General features: G+C 37.7%; 1 protein-coding gene and 1 long non-coding RNA gene across 6 annotated transcripts in view; one reads left to right on the top strand and one right to left on the bottom strand.

The window, feature by feature from the left end:
• The window catches only part of LOC134288344 (uncharacterized), a 451,989-nt gene that overhangs the window by 328,363 nt on the left and 96,769 nt on the right, over positions 1 to 26,857 (top strand). The gene's annotated exons all lie outside the window — the stretch shown is intronic.
• Positions 1 to 26,857, bottom strand: part of LOC109422848 (reduced folate transporter-like) — a 75,676-nt gene that overhangs the window by 46,026 nt on the left and 2,793 nt on the right. For 2 of the 5 annotated variants that reach the window (XM_062852904.1, XM_062852905.1), the window contains exons 2-4: positions 15,739 to 16,130; positions 8,986 to 9,073; positions 8,500 to 8,713 (exon numbers count right to left, since the gene is read on the bottom strand). In XM_062852904.1, coding sequence (XP_062708888.1) covers positions 8,500 to 8,713; positions 8,986 to 9,073; positions 15,739 to 15,947 — 511 coding nt within the window. In that variant the 5' untranslated portion in view covers positions 15,948 to 16,130. The remainder of the gene's footprint in view (positions 1 to 8,499; positions 8,714 to 8,985; positions 9,074 to 15,738; positions 16,131 to 26,857) is intronic. The other 3 variants (XM_062852906.1, XM_062852908.1, XM_062852907.1) reach the window with 2 other exon arrangements.

Raw genomic sequence — 26,857 nt, 5'->3', positions numbered from 1 at the left:
ACTCTATAGGGATTCCTTTTAGAAAATCTTCTGAAATTCTCTAGGTACTCTTTTTTGTTGCCTCTAGAGATACCCACAAAAAAAAACCTTCTGTAGACATCCACAGAAAATGCCCCATCCATGCTTAAAGGAATGCCTCCAAAGATTCTTTCGGAAAATCTTCCACGGATTTTTTCAGAAATTTATACAAAGTTTTCTTCTGCAATTGTCTGCAAAAAATCTCGATTGATGCATACAGAAACAACCACAAAGTTTCCTTCATAAATTCTTCCAGTGACTTCTTTAAAAAATCCTCCATATATTGCTTCAGAAACGTCTTTAAAGATTTCCCAAGAAATATTTCCAATGGGGCCTTAAGAAATTCTTTTCAACCATTTTTTCATGATTACTTCATGGATTAGAAATTCATTAAGGTATTTTTTTTTCAAAAAACCTTCCAAGAATTCTTTCATAAATTACTTCACAAAGTATTCCAAAAAAAAAAAACGTTTTCCGAAAGTGTTCTGATGACTACTTCAGAAATTGTTTCAGTGATTTTATAGACACGATTGAGAATGCTTCAAATATTCTTTTGAGAATTTCTTCAGAAATTTCAGCAAGGATTCTTTTATGGAGTCTACCATGGATCTACCGTAATTCATTAACGCAGATATTTCTTCAGAGATTCTTCCAATGTTTTTATTTTGGAAATTCTTCCAGCAGCTTCTCCAGAAATTATTGCGGTGATTCCGTCAAGAATTCGTGAAGGTATTTCTCACTTACTTCAGGAATTTCTCCAGGGACTTATTTGGAAATTCTCGAAGAAATGTCTTCAGTTATTTTTGCATTTCGGCGATCCCTACTTTTTAATGTGTATTTTAACATATGCTAATATTACACTCGAAAGGTGATTCTTACTGAGGTACACACAGATTTTTCTTCACGAATTTCTCTGAGTATTCCTCTATGCATTGTCTCAGAAATTCCTCTTCGATAACTTAATAATTTTTCACGAATTCTTTCAGGCTTTCATTCACAAATATCATCAGGAGATTTTTCAAGGAACATTTACAGATGTTTCTTCTTCTTCTTCTTCTTCTTCTTCTTTATGGCTCTACGTCCCCACTGGGACTTGGCTGCTTCGCTTAAACTTAGTGTTCTTTGAGCATTTCCACAGTTATTAATTGAAGAGCTTTCTTTGCCTGCCATTACATGAATTTGTATATTGTGAGGCAAGCACAATGATACACCCAGGAGTAGAGAAAATTTCCGCGACCGGAACGGGAATCGAACCCGCCGTCTCCGGATTGGCAATCCAGAGCCTTAACCACTAGGCTAACTGGAGACCCCTATTTACAGATGTTTATCCATGTGATTCTCATGATATTTCTTTATTAAAACGCCCACGGATTTCTCAATCAAGTTTTTCAGAAAATCGCTAAAGAGATTTACAAAGAATTTCTTCTAAAATATATCAAAAGATTATTTTAGGAAACCAATAAAGAATTTAAGATCTCAATTGGAGATGTCTCCATAAATCCGTTAAAAAATCACCCATGAATTATTTCTAGAGAGTCTTTAAATATTCCAAGGATTTTTTGGGAATTCCAGCAGGGATTCCTACAGTAATTATTCCTTGTTTTTTCAAGGAGATTACTTCAGAAAAATGCCCAGGGATCTCTTCGAAAATTTCTCTATATATTTCGTGAGAGACGTTTTTGAAGTTTTCCAGTGCAATTAGTTTGAAGAGCACTATTTTCTAACTACTTCGTTTCAACAAAGAGGTGCACTCGAAAAAAAAAATGTTTCACTGGACATTGTTTTTTTTATTCATTTTACAAAGGGATTTCGTCTAAAAAATTTACAAGAGTATTTTTTATGTGTTCAGCCAGGGGCTTCCCAAGGCGTTTCTTCGGAAAATCTATCTTTGATTTTCTCAGAAATTTTCTCTTGGGTTCCTGTAAGAATTCCTCCAAAAATTTCTACAAAAACTAAATTAAAGGTATCTTTAAAAATTCCTCCAGGGCTTTTATGAGTATCGTTAGAAATTGATTTGGAAATTCATTCAGAAGTATTTCAAGAGACTATAAGGATTTCTTCAGAAATTAAGAAAAAAAATTCTTCAGAAATTCTTCTATGATTTCAAATTTCAAATTTCAAGAAAATGTTCAAGAGATTCCTTTAGAGATTCCTTCATAAATTTATCCACTGGGCATAGCCCAGGGATTGTTCAGAGATTCCTCCAGAACTTCCTCCCAAAATTGGTTCAATTGCTTTAGATTCTGCTAGGGGATTTTTTAAAAAATATTCCAGCAACTCTTTCATACAGTCTATGAATAAATATTTCAGATTTTTTTCCTGAAATTGTTCAGTTTTTTTTATAAATTCTTCCATGAATTCTACAAATTTCCGTGAATTTTTCCAAATATTTTATAGGTATTAATTCAAAGATTCTTCTATATTCTTTCTTCCAGCACTTTTTCCAGAATTTGTTCCAAGAATTCGTATAGGTATTTCTCCAAAAACTCTTCTGGAGATTCCATCAGGAGTTTTTGAAGGCACTCCTTTGGACATAATCTAAGGAATGTTTCCAAGAATTTTTCATTATTTCTTGTTCCTTCAGCAATTCCTGGCTGAAGTACATACAGAGATTGGCGTTGAGCAATTTTAAATCGATGTTCGCAACATTGATGTTTTTGTTTCGATTAATCGATTTTTTGAATCGATGTTGAAGTCCCACAAAATTGACCGAATCGATTTTTACATTCGATTTTTCTTTCGATTCAAAAATATTAAATTCTCATTTTTCTTCAGAATGCATTATGTCAACGTTATCGGGCGCCCGATATGTGAATATAAAAACAGGCATTGCAGTTTTGAGGAATCAAAAATTCTGTTTTAGATCTGTTTCTAATTTCGTAAACTGTATGAGTATGAGGAATTCCTCCAAGATTTTTTCCATAGCTTACTACAATGATTCCATCTTGAATTCCTCCAGAGATTCCTTTAAGAAAATCATCTAGGGGTTTCACCAGACATTTCTTCGGGGATTTGTCCTGGGATATTTTGAAAGGTTCCTCCAGTAATTGTTCCAGTGCTCTTTTCGAGGTTTCCTTCAGGAATTTCTTCAGAGATCCTTTATGGTATTTCTGCAGATATTCATTCAGAGATTTCTTCAAAGATTTCTACATATGCATATTTCTTCCAGAATTCCGCAGGAAATTGCTCCAATAATTCCATTTGGAATTATTCGAAGTATTTCTGCAGGAATGTCTCCAAAAATTCTTTCAGAAAATTTTATTAGAGGTTATTCAAAAATTAATCCAGAAATTTATTTAAAAACCATTAGTAGTGCATCCAAGTATTCTTGCAATTATACGCCCAAAAATTACAGCAAACTTGAGTTTCTTCAATTTTTTATCCCGGGATTCCTACATAAATTCTTCCAGGAATTCGCTATGACAGCTTTCGTGAGATTCCCTAAGGAATTCCGCATGGGATTGCTTCCGGGATTCATCATGGGGTTTCTTCACAAATTTCTCCAAGATTCCTCCAGGGATTACCCTGGGAACCCCTTCTGTGATTCTTTCGGGTACAACTTCCAGGATTACATATTATGAAAATGCCTTCGATAACTCGTCTTGAGATTCCTTCAGGAACTCTTCCAGGAATTATTCCAGAAACACCTCCAAGAGTTAATCTAAGACTTCCTCCACGAACTGTTTAGAGATCCCTCGTGGGATTTATTTCAAGCTTTCTCCTGGGATTTCTTTAAGAACTCCTGCAGGGATTCCTTCAGGGACTGCTTCAGGGATTGCTCCAAAATTTCAGGGAGTGCTCCAAAAGTGCTCTAGAGATCCCTCAGGGATTTTCTCCAGAGATTTTTATAGGTAATAATCTTGGGATATCTCAAGAAATTCTTCTAGAGATTCATCCAGGATTTTTTCCTGGAAGCGCTCCAGTAGTTCTTCAAGGAAATCCTTCATGAATTCCTCCAAGGACTTATCTAAGGATTCCTTCAGGGATTCACCATGGAATGTATACAGGAATTCCTCTAGAGATTTCCCAAGGAATTTCTCTTGCGCTTCCTCCTCGAATCCCTACAGACATGTCTCCAGGAGTTTATCAAGGCATTCCTTCACGAATTCGTCTTGGGATTGCCCTAAGCCTTCAGGAACTCCTTTAGAAATACCTCCACGATACCGGCAATTTCTCCAGAAATTTCTCCAAAAAATCTCTAGGGATTCCGTAAGAAATTTCCTCATAAATTCCTCCCGGAGGTTATCCACGAGTTATTCCAAGAACTCCTCCAACGATTCATGCATCAATACCTTCTGAGATTCTTCTAGGAATTCCTTCCAGGATTTCTTCAGGAATCCTCACAGGGATTCCTTCAGAAATGCCCCCAGGAATTCATCCAGGAATTATTCCTGGTAATCCTCCAGGCATTTTTCCAGAGAATCCTCGGGGATTTCTTCCCGGGTTTCCTCCAGAAATGCCTCTGGGAACTCCTCTAGGAATTTCTTTTGAAATTTCTCCAGGGACTCTTCCTAGGATTCTTCCAGATATTCCTCCAGAAATTTATCCGACGATTCCTCCAAAAATTCCTCCAGAAATAGTTCTCGGGGAATTGCTCTAGGCATTCCTTAAGAAATTTCTCCAGGAATTCCTTCCAGAATTCCTCTAGAAATTCATCCAGGGATTTCTTCAAGAATTCCTTTAGAGTTGCACCTGGATTCGGCCAGCAATTTGTCCAGAAAACCCTCCAAGGAATTCCTCCTAAGGTTCCTCTAGAAATGGCTCAGGGATTCCTCCATCGATTTTTCAAAAAAGTCCTCCAGGGATTCTTCCAAAAATTTTCTAAAAATCCAAAAATTTCTCTAAGAATTTCTGCAGGAATTCCTCAAGATTCTTGAAGATTCCTTCAAGATTTATTCCAGAATATGTATTAGGCCTGTCCAGCTTTTCAAAAATGTTCTCTGATTCTCAAATCCACCCCCATATTTTTATTGGCATCCTAGAAGAAGTAACTGTTCAAAATTTCAGCCAAATCCATTGAAATTAAGAGGTGCATCAAATTAATTTTGTGTTTTTCGACTATTTTTGAACTTCAAAAATCATAACTACATTAAAACTTGTCAAAACTTAATTCTTTTGGCAGAAATTGAAAACTATACTTGTTTGCTACAACTTCTCCGAACACCTGGTATCTGTGAAACTAAAATGGTCATATTTGTGCCATTTTTTTCGTCAATTTTAGCAATCTTTTGGACTAAGGGCCAATTTCTTCACCTCGGCTTAACCGGTAAGCCAGGCTTACCCATACAGTTAAACCTGGCTTAACGCTTAAGCCAGGGTGAAGAAATCGCCCCTAATTCGATTGAGAATCTCCTTCTATTAAGAGTGTGACCAAGCCCGACTATCGTGTGCTTCGAAAAATCCGAATGCCTAGTATTTCAATATCCGAGACCACAATGTCGTACCAATGTGACGCATTTTGCCGTGACATAACATAAATAATAACGTCCAAAGATGGAGATGCGGCACAAGGTCCTAGTCCTAGGAAAGAAGGCACAAAGGATTTAATGATGAAGATAAGCGCATATGAACTCAGAGCCAAATGATGTTCTTAAGCAGCAAAAGCTCTGACAGGCAAGTTCAATTCTTTGTCGTCCAAAAAATTTAAAGTGTCAGTTCATTTTTGGCTCGCGTTCGAATACAGTACTATTTGAAAGAATAGCCTATGTTTAAAAGAAGGAGAAACATCTGGTAAAAAGTAAGCAACTTCAACACCTGAACTTAAATTATTGTTCTTTCAACATTTTAAAAGAAGCAACATCTTTGAGAAAAAAAATGCTGCAGCTATAACATCCAAATACAGTAAGAACAGCCTATGTTCAAAAGAAGGAGAAATCTCTGATAAATCGTTTTTAAGGAATATGCGCACGCAGAAGCTCGCTGCATTTTACACATTGGTAAGAATGCCAGCACCAAGGCCAGCACTGAATATATGCATATACCACAAAAGAACAGCCTATGTATTTAAAAAAAGAAAAAAATCTATCATGGGAGAGTTATTAGTATGGAGTTGGAGATATTATCATCAAACCTTTCCACTTAGTCGTTACACTGTACTATTTGCACAATACTTACTCACCCATCAGAGATTTTTCCTGATTTTTTAGATAGGCTGTTCTTTCGAGGGCCCATATAGCCGAGGCGGTAAACGCACGGGTATTCAGCATGACCATGCTGAGGGTGACGGATTCGATTCCCGGTCGGTCCAGGATCTTTTCGTAAAGGAAATTTCCTTGACTTCCTTGGGCATAGAGTATCTTCGTGCCTGCCACACGATATACGCATGCAAAATGGTCATTGGCAGAGGAAGCTCTCAGTTAATAACTGTGGAAGTGCTCATAGAACACTAAGCTGAGAAGCAGGCTTTGTCCCAATGAGGACGTTACGCCAAGAAGAGAGAGAGAGAGTTCTTTCGAGGTATATGCATAGATCATAATTAAACCGTTCAACTAGGCTGTACAAGGGTCAACTAGTAATATTGTACAACTAGTAATCCTCCTTAGAATTAAAATCATTATAACCCATTCGGCTAAGTGCGTTTCAGGCCTGAAATCCATGTTTTCAGCCTTTTGTTATTTCAGCCTTTTGTAATTTCAGCCTTTTGTTACATATCCATAGTTTCAGCCTTTTGTATTCAGCCTTATGTGCATTCAGCCTTTTGAAATTCAGCCTTATGTTACCATCCCGTCATCACGCTTGTTTGTTATCACCCGTGATTGGGGGTAGCCAAGGCAAACTACAAGGAAGCAAAGCTACTACGTTCAGTACAATTTCGCGCCACAGCGTGATTGCCTCCAAAAAGCTAGTTTTTAGGCCACATTTGGCTTTCACGAATTTTAGTAATTTTTGCTCAACTCCTACAGCTTTGGTGTCAAGGAAGCAAATAACCACAAAACATTGGAGAATATGATGCCGTTTTGAAAAATCCAACTTATTACGTATATTAGGGTGTTCCAGAACGAAATCTATCAAAAAAACAACTTTTTAAGATTTTTCTGATCCCAAATGTGATAATTACACATGTTTCCTTCAACTTTATTGGCACACGTTGTTCGGAGAAGTTGTAGCAAACAAGTATAGCTTTCAATTTCTGCCAAAAGAATTAAGTTTTGACAAGTTTTGGTGTAGTTATGATTTATGAAGTTCAAAAATAGTCGAAAAACACAAAATTGATTTGAAGCACCTCTTAATTTCAATGGATTTGGCTGAAATTTTGACCAGTTACTTCTTATAGGATGCCAATCAAAATATGGGGGTGGACTTGAGAATCATAGAACATTTTTGAAAAGCTGGACAGGCCTAAGTATGTCCCAGGCATTCATCCAAGAATTTTGTCCAGGAATTCTTTCAGGGTTTTCTTCAGGTATTCCTGCAGGAATTTCTCCAGAAATTTCTTCAGAAATTCCTCCACAGGTTCATCCAGGAATATCTCCAGAGACGGTTCGATCTACAATCTCAGTTTTTGATATTAAATTTATTTAGAGAAATAAATCATCCCAACTTGTACTCCAAACTGCAAACGAATCATTTCATTGTTTTGCAACATTTTATAATATCGAATCGATGTGAAAACATCGATTCAAAGCATTCGATTAAACCGGTGAATCGATTCCACAGGTCCGATTTGAATCGATTCACAAAAATAAATGTCTGAGCCAAACTTGCCCAATGCTAACAGATATTTCTTCAGATATCAATCCGAATTCCTCTAGGCATTTTCTAAGAAATTCCTTCTAGGATTTTTCATGAAATGTTTACGGGTGTTTATCCATTTGTTTTACGGTATTCCATCTAGGATTCCTTCAGAAGTATGTCTACGGGTTTCTTCTGCAACTCCTTCAGAAAATCGTCTATGGGTCTTAAAAAGGCGTTCTTCTAGGAATTTCAAGATATTTTTTTAAATCAACCACGGGTTTTCCAAGGTGTTTCTTCAGAGAATCTTCCTTTGATTTCACTGAAATTTCGCTTGAAATTCACTTGATATTCTTCCAGGAATTCTTTCAGTAATGCCTGCAAAGATTTCTATAGAAATTCAACTAGAGGTTTCTTCGGAAATTCCTTCAGGATTTTTTTTGTAACTACATATGTGTTGAATTCCATCTAAGTATTCTCCCGGAAATATTTTTTAAGATTCATTTAGTATTCCAAGGTTTTTGTCAGGAATGTATTCATAAATTCTTCCATATTTTCTTTTACGTAACCTTTTCCATGTCAGTAAATTCCGCCCATTCTGCCCCAAATGTTCCATATTATCCAAATCCTTTTTTTGTTAATAATTACATAATACTGCGTTTAGTGCCACTTTCCATCAACGGGCAGTGATATCACCCCAACACATGCATCCTACCCACCACAATCCATAATTCTTATCCATTACGTGTAGAGATTAGAGATACGCCTCTTCGCCTCCGTTCAACATCCGTGCCAATAAATTTCACTTACCTCCCAGCGTGATGTAGTTCAGTTCACGTAGGTCCATGCCGCCGGAAGAAACCAGAGCCTGACCGATTACGCTTGCCAAAAACCGTCCACTCAGGATCGCCGCCCGGGTATTGCCCGTTACCTGTTGATACTTATCGCGGCTAATCTTGGCATAGATGTACGTGTAGTATGCCACCTCGGCAGCCATGTACGTTCCATACAGAACCTGGACCACCTGTTGGAATTTATGTTTCCTGTGTTAGTATTCTAGATATGTAGTTATCAAACCGAATGTTCTTCACAAAGTTTATCGATTCAAACAGCATCATCATGAACGATGATAGTAAATCGATTTTGTCGTATTTAAAAGCTCTGTAAAATTATAGACCTTGTGTTAATAAACACTTTCCATTCCCACGCCCACAGCCCTCCTTTGACCAGTTCTTCATTAATCTTTTTTTTTTCAAGAAGACAGATCCGAATTTGTTCGAAACATTTGCTACTAACCTGCAATGCGGCCAATGTGGTAGTCCACAGCAGCAGTGACCATATCACGATTCCGACGCAGGCAGAAAAAATGATTATCGATTTGTAGCTGTAGAGACGAGAGACAGAAATTCAAAATGAGTTGGCGAGATGTGGAATAAGTGCAATATAATATCCGATGAATATAGACGTAAAACTGTGATGATGATTTCAACTTTAATAATGCATTTGGGATTTAATATTCCAACTATGCTATTCTATGTTTTTCAAAAAAAAAAAAAAACAACTAAACAGGATAACCAAGACCATGTTCCCTCAAATCAAATATTACATCCACTCCAATGCCAGCAATACTGTTTCCTTCTAGCTCACGTATTTTTAGAATGGGTGAGGAATTTCAAATCTAATTAATTCCTCAATCCTCTGAACTTCCCAAACCAGAATAAGCATGCATACCCATACGAAACACGAAAATATGGGTCAGCTTTAACGACCCATTTGGTTTGGGGAAAATCTCCATCCTTGATACACATGTGATCAACTTGAAGAAAATACCAACATATTCCATCCCCATACTTCTCTCACAGCAGAAGAATATCCGACCTCTCGATTCGGAATGCAAGCGCAAACCGATTGAATATGTATGGCATCCTCCAGACATAGCTGGTTTTTGTACAAAATTTGAATTCATGAATCCGATTGCTTCCGACCACTGAATGTTTGGTCGGATCAGTAGTGATGATTCCTCCTACCGCAATGCGCTTCTTCTGTCGATGCCGTGCCGTTGTGATGATTCTGTGGGTAAATTTGACTGCCGATAGACGTCGGCTGTGCGGTGCTGCGATGCTCGAAGTTCTGTACTTACTATCTGCATATTACATAGTAATGCTTTTTCAATAGCGAGGTTAGGCAACGAATGAGGATGTCGGAATGGGAATTTAGCAGAGCAACTAAAGTGCTTGTCTGATGGAATGTATTGAGTGGAACGGGGAAGTTTGTTGATTGAATTTTAGAAATAGTAGCATTTTGTAATTTACGTATGTTAAACTCTACATGTTATACAGATAAGCCAAAAAAGCAAGAAGACAAGAACACGGAGAAAACAGAGTAGACAGAGAAGACAGAGAATACAGAGAAAACAGAGAAGACAGAGAAGATAGAGAAGACAGATAAGACAGATAAGACAGAGAAGATAGAGAAGACAGAGAAGACAGAGAAGACAGAGAAGACAGAGAAGACAGAGAAGACAGAGAAGACAGAGAAGACAGAGAAGACAGAGAAGACAGAGAAGACAGAGAAGACAGAGAAGACAGAGAAGACAGAGAAGACAGAGAAGACAGAGAAGACAGAGAAGACAGAGAAGACAGAGAAGACAGAGAAGACAGAGAAGACAGAGAAGACAGAGAAGACAGAGAAGACAGAGAAGACAGAGAAGACAGAGAAGACAGAGAAGACAGAGAAGACAGAGAAGACAGAGAAGACAGAGAAGACAGAGAAGACAGAGAAGACAGAGAAGACAGAGAAGACAGAGAAGACAGAGAAGACAGAGAAGACAGAGAAGACAGAGAAGACAGAGAAGACAGAGAAGACAGAGAAGACAGAGAAGACAGAGAAGACAGAGAAGACAGAGAAGACAGAGAAGACAGAGAAGACAGAGAAGACAGAGAAGACAGAGAAGACAGAGAAGACAGAGAAGACAGAGAAGACAGAGAAGACAGAGAAGACAGAGAAGACAGAGAAGACAGAGAAGACAGAGAAGACAGAGAAGACAGAGAAGACAGAGAAGACAGAGAAGACAGAGAAGACAGAGAAGACAGAGAAGACAAAGAAGACAGAGAAGACAGAGAAGACAGAGAAGACAGAGAAGACAGAGAAGACAGAGAAGACAGAGAAGACAGAGAAGACAGAGAAGACATAGAAGACAGAGAAGACAGAGAAGACAGAGAAGACAGAGAAGACAGAGAAGACAGAGAAGACAGAGAAGACAGAGAAGACAGGGAAACAGAAAACAATGGGAGGACAGAGGAGTCGAGAAGAAGGAAGAGACAGGAACAAACAAAAAAGCTTCCATATCAAACCCAAATCCAATCCAAATCCAATCCAAATCCAATCCAAATCCAATCCAATTCCAATCCAAATCCAATCCAAATCCAATCCAAATCCAATCCAAATCCAATCCAAATCCAATCCAAATCCAATCCAAATCCAATCCAAATCTAATCCAAATCCAATCCAAATCCAATCCAAATCCAATCCAAATCCAATCCAAATCCAATCCAAATCCAATCCAAATCCAATCCAAATCCAATCCAAATCCAATCCAAATCCAATCCAAATCCAATCCAAATCCAATCCAAATCCAATCCAAATCCAATCCAAATCCAATCCAAATCCAATCCAAATCCAATCCAAATCCAATCCAAATCCAATCCAAATCCAATCCAAATCCAATCCAAATCCAATCCAAATCCAATCCAAATCCAATCCAAATCCAATCCAAATCCAATCCAAATCCAATCCAAATCCAATCCAAATCCAATCCAAATCCAATCCAAATCCAATTCAAATCCAATCCAAATCCAATCCAAATCCAATCCAAATCCAATCCAAATCCAATCCAAATCCAATCCAAATCCAATCCAGATCCAATCTAAATCCAATCCAAATCCAATCTAAATCCAATCCAAATCCAATCCAAATCCAATCCAAATCCAATCCAAATCCAATCCAAATCCAATCCAAATCCAATCCAAATCCAATCCAAATCCAATCCAAATCCAATCCAAATCCAATCCAAATCCAATCCAAATCCAATCCAAATCCAATCCAAATCCAATCCAAATCCAATCCAAATCCAATCCAAATCCAATCCAAATCCAATCCAAATCCAATCCAAATCCAATCCAAATCCAAATCCAATCCAAATCCAATCCAAATTCAATCCAAATCCAATCCAAATCCAATCCAAATCCAATCCAAATCCAATCCAAATCCAATCCAAATCCAATCCAAATCCAATCCAAATCCAATCCAAATCCAATCCAAATCCAATCCAAATCCAATCCAAATCCAATCCAAATCCAATCCAAATTCAATCCAAATTCAATCCAAATCCAATCCAAATCCAATCCAAATCCAAATCCAATCCAAATCCAATCCAAATCCAATCCAAATCCAATCCAAATCCAAATCCTATCCAAATCCAATCCAAATCCAATCCAAATCCAATCCAAATCCAATCCAAATCCAATCCAAATCCAATCCAAATCCAATCCAAATCCAATCCAAATCCAATCCAAATCCAATCCAAATCCAATCCAAATCCAATCCAAATCCAATCCAAATCCAATCCAAATCCAATCCAAATCCAATCCAAATCCAATCCAATCCAAATCCAATCCAAATCCAATCCAAATCCAATCCAAATCCAATCCAAATCCAATCCAAATCCAATCCAAATCCAATCCAAATCCAATCCAAATCCAATCCAAATCCGATCCAAATCCAATCCAAATCCAATCCAAATCCAATCCAAATCCAATCCAAATCCAATCCAAATCCAATCCAAATCCAATCCAAATCCAATCCAAATCCAATCCAAATCCAATCCAAATCCAATCCAAATCCAATCCAAATCCAATCCAAATCCAATCCAAATCCAATCCAAATCCAATCCAAATCCAATCCAAATCCAATCCAAATCCAATCCAAATCCAATCCAAATCCAATCCAAATCCAATCCAAATCCAATCCAAATCCAATCCAAATCCAATCCAAATCCAATCCAAATCCAATCCAAATCCAAATCCCATCCACATCCCATCCACATCCCATCCACATCCCATCCACATCCCATCCAAATCCAATCCAAATCCAATCCAAATCCAATCCAAATATAATCCAAATCCAATCCAAATCCAATCCAAATCCAATCCAAATTCAATCCAAATCCAATCCAAATCCAATCCAACTCCAATCCAAATCCAATCCAAATCCAACCAAATTGCGATTTGATTTCGAATCTTTGTCAAGTTAGGCGTTGCTGGTTATTTGCTATTTGAAAAAAAAATCATGTCATGAATGGGCTAATAAATTGATTATTTATTGAGGCGCTGAGTTTGGTACTCAAGCACTTGAGCAGGTTGATTTCGAGCAATACAACACATATATCAGAACAAAACATTCCGACTAATTATTCGCGATGTGATGTTGATACCAGTGTTGAAAATTTCATTTCGTCGTATCTAAATTCAATCACCTACAGCTCATTTTAGAAGCTGAACCATAGAATATGGTATATGAAAAACATGTGCGGCTAGACCAGTTCTGCAAGAAAGTCACGGAAAAACCGCTATTTTTCGAATATTTAAGGTAAATGTCACGGACTTATTTTAAAAAATGCCAAATGATATTCACGGTGAATATCATTTGCATTTTTCGAAGGTAGTCCGTGACATTTACCTTAAATATTCGAAAAATAGCGGTTTTTCCGTGACTTTCTTGCAGAACTGATCTAGCCGCATAAGTTTTCCATATACCATATTATCAGGTTTAGCTTCTAAAATGAGCTATAGGTGATTGAATTTAGATATGACGAAATGAATTTTTCAGCACTGGTTGATACACACAACAATCAAATTTGAATAGCTCTCCACGAGAATGTACAAGCAGAAAAAAAGCAGGAAAACTATGTTTTCGTATTCCCATTGATCATACAATATCAAAATGTGACAACAACATAATGTTGCTTCGACACGTTTTACCTGGATGGCGGTATCATATAATCAATTTCGTTCCATCGCCACCGAATTCAGTGTGCCACTTCTGGCACATGCCGCTCTACGTCATCCGATAATCAGTAAGTGTACCGTTCGTTTGACGCTCCGATGAAAATAAATCAAGCTTTCAATTTGGATGGACGTGAACAATTGAATGGCGTTGTTCTATGAATATCATGTTTCACTAATGAATTTTCTGTTAATTGCGTCCAATTGAAAACGAAGTCTAGAATTTAATACATAAATAAAATGCCCTATCTCATTCACTGAATTTTTTCACCCTGGAAACCCAGTGAAAACAAAACAAGCAATTGAGTTTTTCACCGATTGGGGTGAAATGTCATATGCCAACCAGCTAGCATCCATGAATGGGCGGACTGCTGTTTATCGCCGGCTGTCCGTTTGTTGGTGATGCCATCTTGCCACCCATTCAGAGTTGTTGTGCAAGATAATGGTAAATGAGACATCAACGTCAACCATGACTGCTTGCCATTCTGCTGCTTTTCTACTTTTCTCCGGTTTTTCCGCAGTAGTGGTATTTAATTTCTACTGTGTGTGGAATACAAAGTGGCCAAACGATGAACAGGAGTGTGGTTGTGGCCTTGATACTGGACATCGATAAACGACATTTGCAAACCGCACCACTATCAAACGTTGTCAAGCGGAAAATGATCCTGTTTAGGTAGCTAATGGTGGTGATAAGGGATATTTTTCTTTGCGTTGTATTTACTGATTTTCAGTTGTGGGTACGCTCACCAAAACCAACTATCTGAACTCGATGGTACAGCAGCCAGGGCTACTACAGCCACAGCTGTAAAAGCGTGAGTATCCAGCATGACCATGTTGGGGTTGATGATTCGATTCCCGGTCGGTCCAGGAACTTCTCGCTAAGGAAATTTCTTTGGCTTCCTTGGGCATCGAATATCTTCGTGCCTGCCGTTTCGTTAATAACTGCGGAAGTGTTCATAGAACACTTAATCTGAGAAACAGGCTTTGTCCCAGTGGGGACGTTACGTCAGGAAGAATAAGAAGTACACCCATCGTCAGTGCGGAAAAGGGACTCGGGCAGGTGAGATTCGCCTCTCCCTTCTGTACGGCAGTTGTATGGGCATGCTTTTCTATTCTCGCATATTTCGACCGTGATACATTTATAAATTGGTGAGCACGTTTCATGCTATTATTTAATTGTGAAAGTTTTAAAGAGTGCTACCCCGGACACTGGTATGGATATTTATCGATGAGTGTGTTCCATATTAAATATATTTTTATTTATTCTTCAATCACTTAACCTAATTTACAGCTCTTTTGTCCACTAGAGCACTGCGTGAGCGATTCCAATTGGAAGCTGTACTTGCACTTTGTACAGCGCCTAAATGTATTATATTCTAATACTTCTATATCGAACTGGTTGCCGTTGCACTGCCTTCACTTTCTACCCTATCATGGTAGAATGATAAGCACGAGGAAGTGTCGTTGTTCCTTTTTCCAGTCCGGGGGTCCATTATAAGTTGCCGTTCGCCGATGTCCATGTATCCGGGTTCGTTTGAGCCAGGACTGCCAAAGTGCCAGGGCTGGGATCGAACCCATGACCATCTGCTTATGAAGCAAACGTGTGACCAATTGCGCCACGGGCCCCTTCATATTAAATATAGTATTTATTAAATTATTTTTGTTCATTATAGAGGTTTTAAGCCTGGAGGTTCATTCGCCTCTAGTTGTTTGATATGATTTATTTAAGTAATGCTTATTTTTCGTGTGTTTACTCAACAAGTATTGAAAGGTGACGAACCTTTCCACAGAACAGCACAGAAGATTTGTAATGAGTTCCTTAATAAGCTCCCGTATGAAGACAAATATGTTGGTTCAACATCCCCTGAGTGCGAAAAGAATACCTCGCATTCCACAATCGCGTGGGAAACCAATTCTCCAGAACAACAAACAATTTCCCGGTATGTAGTAGGTAGGTACCTATAGATACAACCATCCATATACTCACCGCAAAATATCCGTCACGAGAAAAACCACCACCAGCAGTCCCAAATAGCTGTACGTGCCGATGGGGTACACTTCGCGGTTCAACTGCTCCGGTTCAATGTCACGCCACTCGCCCGACAGAAACTCGGTAACGAACGGTTCCGAGGGGCGCATCTCCCGGAAGAAGCCAAACGTGCACAGCATCAGCGAGACTTTCAGCCATTCCCGCATTGTGGTTGCTTGGTGGTTCGATGGATGTTTGTAGTCACCCTGCTACTGTGTGTTATTGTCGGCGGTGGTAACGCGACGGTTGGTGGCTAGTACTAAAACACGCGAGCTCTGTTTTAATGCACTACGGTTCATTCAGGGCAGCCTATTTAATTCGTCCATAAAATGCATGCATGCGGTATGTAGCTTACAACATAAAAAATGTGCAATGTATTAATTTAGAGATTTAATATTGAGAGAATATAAAAACTAACATCTATCAAATAGTGCAAAAAAGGTCACAGAATGATGAAATATTGTGAGAAATTGGGGTGGGGGTCGTTGTACTCTAATACATAGGTTCCCAAACTTTTAAGGTTTGCGACCCCCTTGGTCATTAGGCGTTCATTTGCGACCCCTCAGGGAAAATTTCTGAAAAACTTGTGTGTCTTTGTCTACAATTAAATGCTTTATTTTGATTTACAATTGATCATATTAAAGTTTAACACTGTTAATGAAGATTATATTGTATGCATTTGAACATTCGATAATATGAGCTTCGAGCATATCACAAATATAGCTGAGTAATAACCTGGTAAGCCGCTTTAGTAGAGCAACTTAAACGTCATTCTGCTCATGGAACGGTGTGAAACGGAACGCAGAATCAAAACAAAACTGCAAAAAGGGTTACCATCAGTGTGTTTTTCGATGCCCACAGGGTTACTAGAAGTTCAAAATAAAAAATGAACCCCGTTGGTTTGCATGAGGTGTCGTTCAAACCAACGGGGGTAGACGGTAGTGCAATTTATATTTAACTATGATAACTCCATACATACATACATACATACATACTACATTTATTTGTTCAACATCACATGTAAGACAAGACATAATCAACAATAGTACGCCACAATACTCGGTTTGTGGATTCCGCTCTCCACCCGAGCAGAGGAGAATATCAAACTAATAACTACCAAATCACATATTCTGTTTTTATATCTTGTTTTGTTATTATTAACTTATCAAGGCATATCTTTTCTATAACATGTTTTGTTTGATAATCTTATTTTGTTATGATCGAGCTATTAAAATACATCCAAAAATATATTTCAATAATATGTTTTGTTATGGAACAAATTTAGTTATTATTATGCTATTGAGAGTGTATAAATATTTTATAAACAGTAGCACAACAATAACAAGTTTTGAAATTGATTTATAAATTGATTGAAATTAATTTTATATAATAACTAGCAAGGATTATTGATATGTTTGTATATTCATTCATATAGGGTCTCGAGCTATTTGGGCAGGTATACCAAATTTGGGCACTTGATCCTGTAACTAAGTCCATTTCGAACAAATTGATTTAAACTTTTGTATACTGTACCTACAGAAGATGGCCAAAATGTTTGGGATAGGCAACTTTTTTTCTCCCTCAAAAAAACTCAACATGCTGTAACTTTTCATAGAGTGCATCAAAAACTCGCAAATTTTGACTGTTTGTCAGCCTATGTATTATATGTGCATAATTGGTACAAATTTGGGCTCGATTGATTAATTTTTCGCGAAGTTAGAACCGTTCGGGTAAAACACTATTTTTTAGACAACTAATTTTTGTACTGTCATATCTCGGAAACCAATGAACCGAATTGAATGAATTTTTTAACGTTTATCAACAATATATTGATACTTAATACGATGTTATAAAATATAATATTTTTTCACGGCAAATTAAGTTATACCGAGTTGAAATTTTTACCCATATAGAGGAAAATAAGTCAAATTTACAATATCACACAAAAATTATTAAATGTGTTCTTCCTTCAATCTAAATAGGCTCTAATATATCTGATTATAGATAATTTGAGAACAGAAGTGGAAAATCTTTGGATATCAACACTAAAGTTTATTGACATAGATGTAAAAAAAATTACATATTTTCGACAAAAATCCAAAAAGTGTCAATCCATGATAACTTTTTTCAACGTTCAAAAAGTTTTCATGTTTTAATAGTTTGTGAAGCATTTACATAGTGCTAGTGTACTTTCAAAATTTCATTCAATTCGGTTCACTAGTTCCCAAGATATGACAGCTCAAAAATGAGTTGTCTAAAAAAAAGGTGTTTTACCCGAACGGTTCTAACTTTGCGAAATATTAATCAATCGAGCCCAAATTTGTAGCAATGATGCACATATAGTAGGTTGACAAACAGTCAAAATTTGAGATTTTTTGATGCGCTCTATGAAAAGTTATAGCATGTTGAACTATTTTGTGAGAGAAAAAAAAGTTGCCTATCCCAAACATTTTGGCCATCCCCTGTACCTCATTGTGTGCCAATTAAGTGTAAAATTGATTTACTTATATGTAGCGGCAAGTGCCTTAAATAGGTACATCTGCTCAAATGGTACAAGACCCTATCATTATTACTTACTTTGTTATTAGTTTGATAGCATAACTAATTTTGCTTTCGGATTGTTATCAATAACTTCAAAATAACAACATTTGTTATTGAAATATTTCCCAAATTCATTGTTATTATGGTGTTATCAAAACTAACAAAACATGTTATTAAATTAATCTTCCAGGAACATTTTTTTGTTATGATTTTTGTTATTTTGCCGCTTATGACAGCCAAGTTTATAACATAATTTGTTATGTTAATCACATGAAAATAACTGATTTTATTACTCAGTTATTTTGCCAAAATAACACATTTTATTATGCTGTTGTAATTCCCTTCTGCTCGGGCATCCTCGGTCGCGCCCAATGCTCGCCAGGTCACGCTCCACCTGGTCCGCCCATCGTGCTCTCTGCACTCCACGCCTTCTTGTGCCAACCGGATCAGTATCCTTCCGGCTTTGGCCACCTTCTGGATGCTGGGTTCGCCGTAAAGTGCAGCGAGCTCGTGGTTCATTCTTCTCCGCCACACACCGTTCTCCTGCACACCACCGAAGATCGTCCTTAGCACGCGTCGCTCGAAAACTCCGAGTGCTTGCAGGCCCTCCTCGAGCATGGTCCATGTCTCGTGCCCGTAGAGGATCACCGGCCTTATTAGCGTTTTGTACATGGTGCATTTGGTGCGTGGGTGAATCTTTTTCGACCGCAGTTTCTTCTGGAGCCCGTAGTAGGCCTGATTTCCGCTGATGATGCGCCTCCGAATTTCACGGCTCACGTTGTTGTCAGCCGGCAGTAAGGATCCGAGGTAGACGAATTCCTCCACCACCTCGAAAGTATCTCCGTCTATCGTTACATTACTAACCAGGGCCGGATTTAAGAGGGGGCCAGGGGGGCCATCGTCTTCAGACTAGATTTTCATATCTGGATCTCTGTTATGCTTGGATTGCCCTTTTTATAGTTACGCTAGATTAATTTCTCCAATAACAACCCTAATTTTTGGAAGAATTTTTCTACAATGAAAAAAATATCCTCTAAAAGAGGGCCCCCTCAACACTGTGGCCCCGGGCCCCCACATTTGTAAATCCGGCCCTGTTACTAACAGACACTCAGGTTTGCCGAAGCAAACCCCCCCCCCCCTTCCCTGTCAGCCTCCTCCTCTTCTTGGCGTAACGTCCTCACTGGGACAAAGCCTGCTTCTCAGCTTAGTGTTCTATGAGCACTTCCACAGTTATTAACTGAGAGCTTCCTCTGCCAATGACCATTTTTCATGTGTATATCGTGTGGCAGGCACGAAGATACTCTATGCCCAAGGAAGTCAAGGAAATTTCCTTTACGAAAAGATCCTGGACCGACCGGGAATCGAACCCGTCACCCTCAGCATGGTCATGCTGAATACCCGTGCGTTTACCGCCTCGGCTATATGGGCCCTGTCAGCCTACTCCTACTGAATACTCCATATGTCCATCAAATTGGTTTGCGCTAAGGTTTGTGCGAAATTAGAGAACATTCTCAAATTGAGCTTTGCTAAATATCAAGTCCATACCGCGAAAATCGGGAGGCTACGGTGGGCGGGTCACGTCATCAGGATGTCGGACAGCAACCCTACTAAAATGGTTCTCGAGAGTCATCCGACCGGTACAAGAAGACGTGGAGCGCAGCGAGCTAGGTGGGTCGACCAAGTGGAGGACGATCTGCGGACCCTACGCAGAGTGCGGAACTGGAGACAAACAGCCATGGACCGAGTGGAATGGAGATGGATACTATGTACAGCAGAGGCCACCCCGGCCTTAGCCTGATCGGTAAAGTAAGGTATGGTATGGATATCAAGTTATTTAAACACGTTTCCCTTCATGACCAGGGATGCCATATATACAAATGTATCTATTTTATACAGATTTTTGAGCATCCGTACAGATTTCGTATTATATGAAACACAGATTTTTGAGCTAGAGGATCTATTTTATTTTTGTATGGGTTACAGATTTTTCACCTAAATTTTGTATGGGAAACAGATTTTTGGAAAAAGTGATACAGATTTTTCAAAAAATCATCTGGCATCCCAAAACAGCTGGGCATTTTTTTTTATTACCGTACGGGATTGAGTCGAAGGATACCAGATTTTCATGAAACTTTTTCCACTTGCAGGGCTCATGGATGAACAAAAAAAAAATTGAGAAAAATGCAGGGTCCCCTATTTTTCCGGAAAACTCAGGTGGAAATTCTTTGTATTTCCTTGACACTACATACTATGAAAAATCATTACTCAAGAACGAAGCATCATAGAAACAACGTTTTTAAAAGAAAATGGAAGCAAATTTTCTCAGAAATCCAAAAAAAAATATGAACTGAAAAAAGTTTTCCGCAAAATTTTCTACAGTTGAGAAAATTCGTAAAGAAAAGCCAGAAAAACAATGCCCGAACTCGTAAAAAATATCAAATAAATATTTTTGAAAAGGTTATTCCATAAGCTTTAATCGCTGAAATTTTCGGAATACAATTTTGTTGAAAAATGTCCAAATGTGTCATATAAGCCTATTCTTTGAAAAATCATAACTCAAGAACAAAGCATCGTAGAAACAATTTTGTTTAGAAAATAAAAGCAGTTTTTCTCAGGAATCCAATAAAAATATGAAAAGGAAAAAGTTTTCTACAAAATTTTACACCGTTGAGGAAATTCATAAAGAAAAGCCGGAAAACCTATGCCCGAACTAGCGAAAAATTAAAAAAAAAAAAAATATTTTGAGAAGGTAGTTTCATAAGCAAATTTTTGGAATGCACTTGTTTTTCGTTCTTGAGTTATGGCCAATTATGTGGAAAATGACCATATAATATATGCGAACATGGTTATTTTCCACAAAATTGACCAGAACTCAAGAAAGTCCATTCCAAAAATTTCAGCGATCAAAGCTTATAAAATTACCTTCTCAAAAATATTTTTTTGAAAGTTTTCCGCGAGTTCGGGAGTAGTTTTTCCGGCTTTTCTTTTTGAATTTTCCCAACGGTGGATAACTTTTTCCACTTCATTTTTTTTTTTGATTCCTGAGAAAATTTGCTTTCATTTTCATTAAAAAAAACTTTGTTTCTACGATGCTTTGTTCTTGAGTTATAATTTTTCAAAGACATGCTTATATGATATATTTGGACATTTTTCAACAAAATTGGCTATAAGTCAAAAACGAAAAAAAGTCTAATTGTCTAAGAAATTCTCTTAAGAACTGTTGAAGAACTTCATGACGACTTTTTTTAGATGTAAGTTTCCAAAGCAATTTTCAAATAATCAACCTTGGAAGTTGAGGAATCTGAGATATTTCTAGAGAAATTTCCGGAATAATAAAAAAAACTCTGAGAAATTTCGAAACGAGACATTACATGACAAGTTCTCAGAAAAATCGCATAACCAATTTTCAAATGTTTCAAATAACATGAATCATTTCCAATCAAACTGCCACGGTAGTTCCCAAATAAGTAACAGAAGAAGTTTTAATTATGTGAATGCCGAACAAAATTCCAAAATGAATCTACAAAGGACTTGACGAAATTGCTGTGAAATTAAAAAAAGAGAATCAATTAAAGAATTATCGAACAAAATACAAAGGATTTCTCCAAGGAAAAGCTGAGGGATGTCCTAAAAGAATTTCCAATGTAATTTTCAAAGAAATTACCTAAATTACTAAATTCGAACACAAACCTCCAAATGAATTTCAAAGAAATTGACGTAGGTAATGTATTAGCAAATTTATTCTAAGAGAAATTCCTAAAGGAATTTCTCATAGGATTTTTGAAGGAATTTTAAAAAACACTTACCACATGCAATCTAATTGAAATTTCTACAAATTTCTCAGAGAAATTTTCACAGAAAATTTCCAAAGAAATTGCTGAAGAGGTTTTCAAAAATAAAGGTGGAGAAATTCCTGATAAATTCCAAATTCTAAACTAAATTCTACATTCCCAAAGATACGGATTTTTTCAAAGGATTTTCTTAAGCAATTTTCATAGTATATGTCTGAAAAGTTTCCAAAGAAAATACCAAAGTAGTTAACAAAAAAACTGCCCCTACAAAAGTTGTTACGTGGGGGAGGGAGGGGGTCTAAAATTGGCAAATTTTGCGTTACGTAATATTTGAATGAACCCAAAGGAGTTTCTAATGAAATTGCCAGAGATATTTCACTTGTAGGGTATTGGTTCCCCTATTAAGCATATGGCTCCCATGTTCATCCTACGAAAAACAAAGAATTGAAACAATGTTTGTTTTGTTTCTCATTTTTATATTTTTTGTTGGAAATGAGCACGCATGAAAACAAAAAGAACGGAATCAATCGGTGCCGTAATCGCTTGTTTTCGAATAGGATGAATATGGGAGCGTGAGATTACTGATGGCACTCGTAAGAATAGTCGAAGTACATAATCTACAAAGAAATTACAGCAAGATTTTACAAAGGATGTGCTTTAAAAATTTCCATATAAATTTTAAATAAATTGTCGACGGAATCCCGATGTAATTATCGAAGAATATCCTAATGGAATTCCACATCTAAAAGCATTGCCGAAGGAATTCCCGAATGCATTGTCAAAGAAAATAATTTATTTGGCCAAAACCATTTTCATAAGAATTATTCGTAACACTTTCAGTCAACATAATTACCAAATCAGTTTCCAAACAAATTGCCGAATGATTTACAAGGATTTACTAAATTAAATTTTACTAGAAATTATTAAAGAAGTTTCACATAGAATTACCAAAAAAAAATATTAGAAATTTGTGGGGTATGAACAAAGCTGAGTAGCATTCACCATGCGTGTATTTCCCCTAGCAAGCATCAGTGACAGCCAGCACCATGACGGGGTCGTCGTCAGTGTGATGCTGCCTCATTGAAGAGTGGACTGTTGGCGGAGCAAGTCGGCATCACCGTGAGGTTCCGTATTATGCCAAGTGATTCTACTGCAGTTTGCTAAGATGGCTGGGAACGGATTGTTCCAGTGAGTTGCTCGGTATTCACATTGGCGATCCTGCCAGGAGTGCATCATAATCAATAACAAGTTAATCATAAAATAGGTAGAATCACTTGGCATAAAAACAGTGAGAGAAAACAAATCGTTTTGGTGTGTGAAGTGTGTGGTGGTGCTGCCAGTGAAGTGGGTGTTGCAATTCTGCGGTTCCTGACGAATGCTAGAGCGCGGAAAGTTTTTGTTTTTCCAACCGCGTTCTGTTTTAGCCTTGGTTCTAGCACAAACACATGAACAAAGGCGCGGTGACGTGGTTGATTTTTGTTGTTGACTGGTAGCACGCTGTGGATAGGTGGTCGGTCGATGATTGCATGCATGTTTCTTCATGTTCTTGCTCGGCATGGATGGTCGCGCTTTCGTTGATTCCTCGGATCGTACATGCTCGTGTTGTCGCTCGGTTGAACGGTAAATGCAAACAGGTTGATGTGCATGATGGTAGAGGTGTTTGACTATTGTGAATGTTGCCGTAAAATAGTCGCGGCGTTGGTTGGTTGGGTTGGTTTTTGCTCGGGTTTTTGGTTGAGCAAATTAATGGCGTGTCGAACCGCCGAAAATTTTTCTGCATAAGGAAAATGCAGGGATGTGTAATGAAAACCGTCCAAGGAAACGGCATTTTTTTTAGATAACCGCCGAAAATTATTCTGCATAAAGAAAATGCAGGGACGTGTAGTGAAAACCGTCCAAGGTAAAGGCGTTGTTGGATAACCGCCGACAATTTTTCTGCATAAGGAAAATACAGGGACATGAAATCAAATCCGTCCAAGGAAATGGCGTTATTGAAAAACTGCCGAAAATTGTTTGCATCAGGAAAATGCAGCGATGTGTAAAGAAACCCGTCTCAGGAAATGGCGTTGCATGATAACTGCCGAAAGCTGTGCGTGAGGAAAATGCAGGGACGTGTAATGAAAACTGCCCATAAAAATTGCATATCGTAAAACAGTTTAAAATTCGAAGTACGCAATGAAAACATATCTACTGAAAATATGTTGTAGAACCTCTTTCGAACTCGTTTTGTAGAATCTATTTTCGTATAATGAAGGACATTTGTGTGTTATACATGGTCCATCTGTACCATCACATTGAAACATTGAAAATGGAGTTGTATGATATACGGAATTTTTAGTCTGATAAATCTCAAATTCGTTAATCTCTTGTTTTTTTTTCTTTTTTGACAAATAATTCTTACAAAATGTTCGTTTTCGTTGAATGCGTCGAATTTTCGCAATCGTGAATAACGATTGATTTGAGTGAGAGAAAAACAGGGCCGGCTACATAACGAGACGTGCGCTTGAAGGAGAGAAGACGCATCACCCAACTGCGTGTGTTGTAGTTATTTTTATTGGAGCTCGGCAAAACCCCATAGATGATCGGTTAGCATTGCAAGTTATCAATCAAATGATATAGGTTCGATATTAACAAAAGTGCGTTTACTAAACAAAAAAGTAAATATGGCCATTCGTCTTAATTCTTGTATCTTGAAGTGTATCTTGTTGCATTGGTGCCATAAGGATGCAGAGAACGAAATTGAGGGTTTGAGCGTAAAAATAACAAGTCTGATAGTAAGAAAACTTTTTTTTTTCTGAGAAGAGGAAGAATGTGGGGTATGAACAAAGCTGAGTAGCATTCACCATGCGTGTATTTCCCCTAGCAAGCATCAGTGACAGCCAGCACCATGACGGGGTCGTCGTCAGTGTGATGCTGCCTCATTGAAGAGTGGACTGTTGGCGGAGCAAGTCGGCATCACCGTGAGGTTCCGTATTATGCCAAGTGATTCTACTGCAGTTTGCTAAGATGGCTGGGAACGGATTGTTCCAGTGAGTTGCTCGGTATTCACAAAATTATTGGAAACTACCGAAGAAATTTAAAACGAAATCACCAAGAATATTCCAAAAGCACTAAGAAAAGGAATTGTGTGAGGAGTTCACTAAAGAGTTAAAAGGAATTTCCAAAAGATTTTCTTTTGGAATTTCCACATCTGTTTCCGTGGTAATTCTTCATGAAATTGCTGAAGGAATTATCTAAAAAAAACACATCAATTCTCAAAGGGATTGCGATCCATTCAACCATGAGCATAAAACATACATATTCAACCAGAATTGAGTCACTTCACACTTTGAAAGAATGTTAACACCATAACACCGTCGCAATTAGGAAGACTGATGAAACATAATTTTTTACTTGCTTTTATAAAACTTTGTAACAATATCGACAGTAACGAACTGCATAAAGTAAGAGGAAAAGTACTAAAACATAATAGTGAAAAAAATCTCTCCAACGCTTATAAGCAGTCGCCTGTACGAATATACATGTAAATTTGTAACGCGAAGCTTTGAAAACTTATTGGTCAGTAAAAGTACAATCCTGATTATTCAAATACTGATACTTTAAAATAAAAACATAGTTGACACTCGTAGTCATGGAAGAGATTAATTTAAAAATAGAGCTAGAAACGTTCAAACACAGATATTCAGCAAATAAAAATTATACTTGTCAGTTTGCTAAAAAAAAGTAAAGTCCAATTCAAGAAACTAAAAAAGAAGTATACAACGACTTCTGAACCGGACCAGCACCGGTAGAAATGGCCGTACATATATAAAACTGAACAAAGCCCTATAATGCGACATATCAAACTGCGGTGACTTTTGTAATCTTTAGCATGGTTGACGAATTTTTTGCGAAAATCAACACTGGAGCCCGGGAATTCCACGATGTCGGTCCAAAATTCAAGATGGCAGCGTAATATTCAAGATGGCAGCTCCTAATTACAGATGGCGGCTGTTTAATAGTTCAAGGCTCTCAAACCATGCAATATGGGTATATTTGGTATGGGGAAGATGTCCGAAGTCCAAAAACGGTGACCAGAATATCCAAGATGACGGCCTCAAATCCCAAATAGCAGCTCTAAATTCAAGATGGCAGATGATTAATTAAGTTTTAGGCCCTAAAACCTTGCATTAAGTGTATATTTGGTAAGGGGAAGGTGTCTCTGGAGTCCAAAAATGGTGATCAGAATATTCAAGATGGCGGCGGCTTAAAATCCAAGATGGTGATGATGATTAACCTAAATACGTATCTGTCAAAGGATGCAAATTCTTAGTGGAATTCAAAGGAACCGTACTTAACCCGATTTTCTTTTATTTTCCAAGATGGTGGTTCGAAATTGAAGATGGCGGTTGTTTAATTGAGTTTTATGCCCTAAAACCATGCAACATAGGTGTTTTTGGTATGGCGAAGAGGTCCGGAATCCAGACATAGCGACTAGAATATTAAAGATGGTGATCTAAAATCCAAGATGATGGTGTCTGTTTAATGGAGTTGTAGACCCTAAAACCATGTAATATGGGTATATATAGCAATGCGAAAATGTCTGGACTCCGAAAATGGCGACCACAATTTCCAAGATAACAGTCTTGAATCCAAAATGACGACCAAAAACTTAAGATAACGGCTTTTTTAAGAGCTTGAGGCTCAAAATTAGAATAAACAGCCACAGAAATCCAATGTCGCGACTGTTCATGTGACTAACATCT

This window comes from Aedes albopictus, chromosome 2, assembly GCF_035046485.1.
Source record: "Aedes albopictus strain Foshan chromosome 2, AalbF5, whole genome shotgun sequence".
In the NCBI taxonomy this organism is placed as follows: Eukaryota; Metazoa; Arthropoda; class Insecta; order Diptera; family Culicidae; genus Aedes; species Aedes albopictus.
The sequence above is the reverse complement of the archived record's forward strand: the minus strand, read 5'-3'. Positions and strand labels throughout refer to the sequence as shown.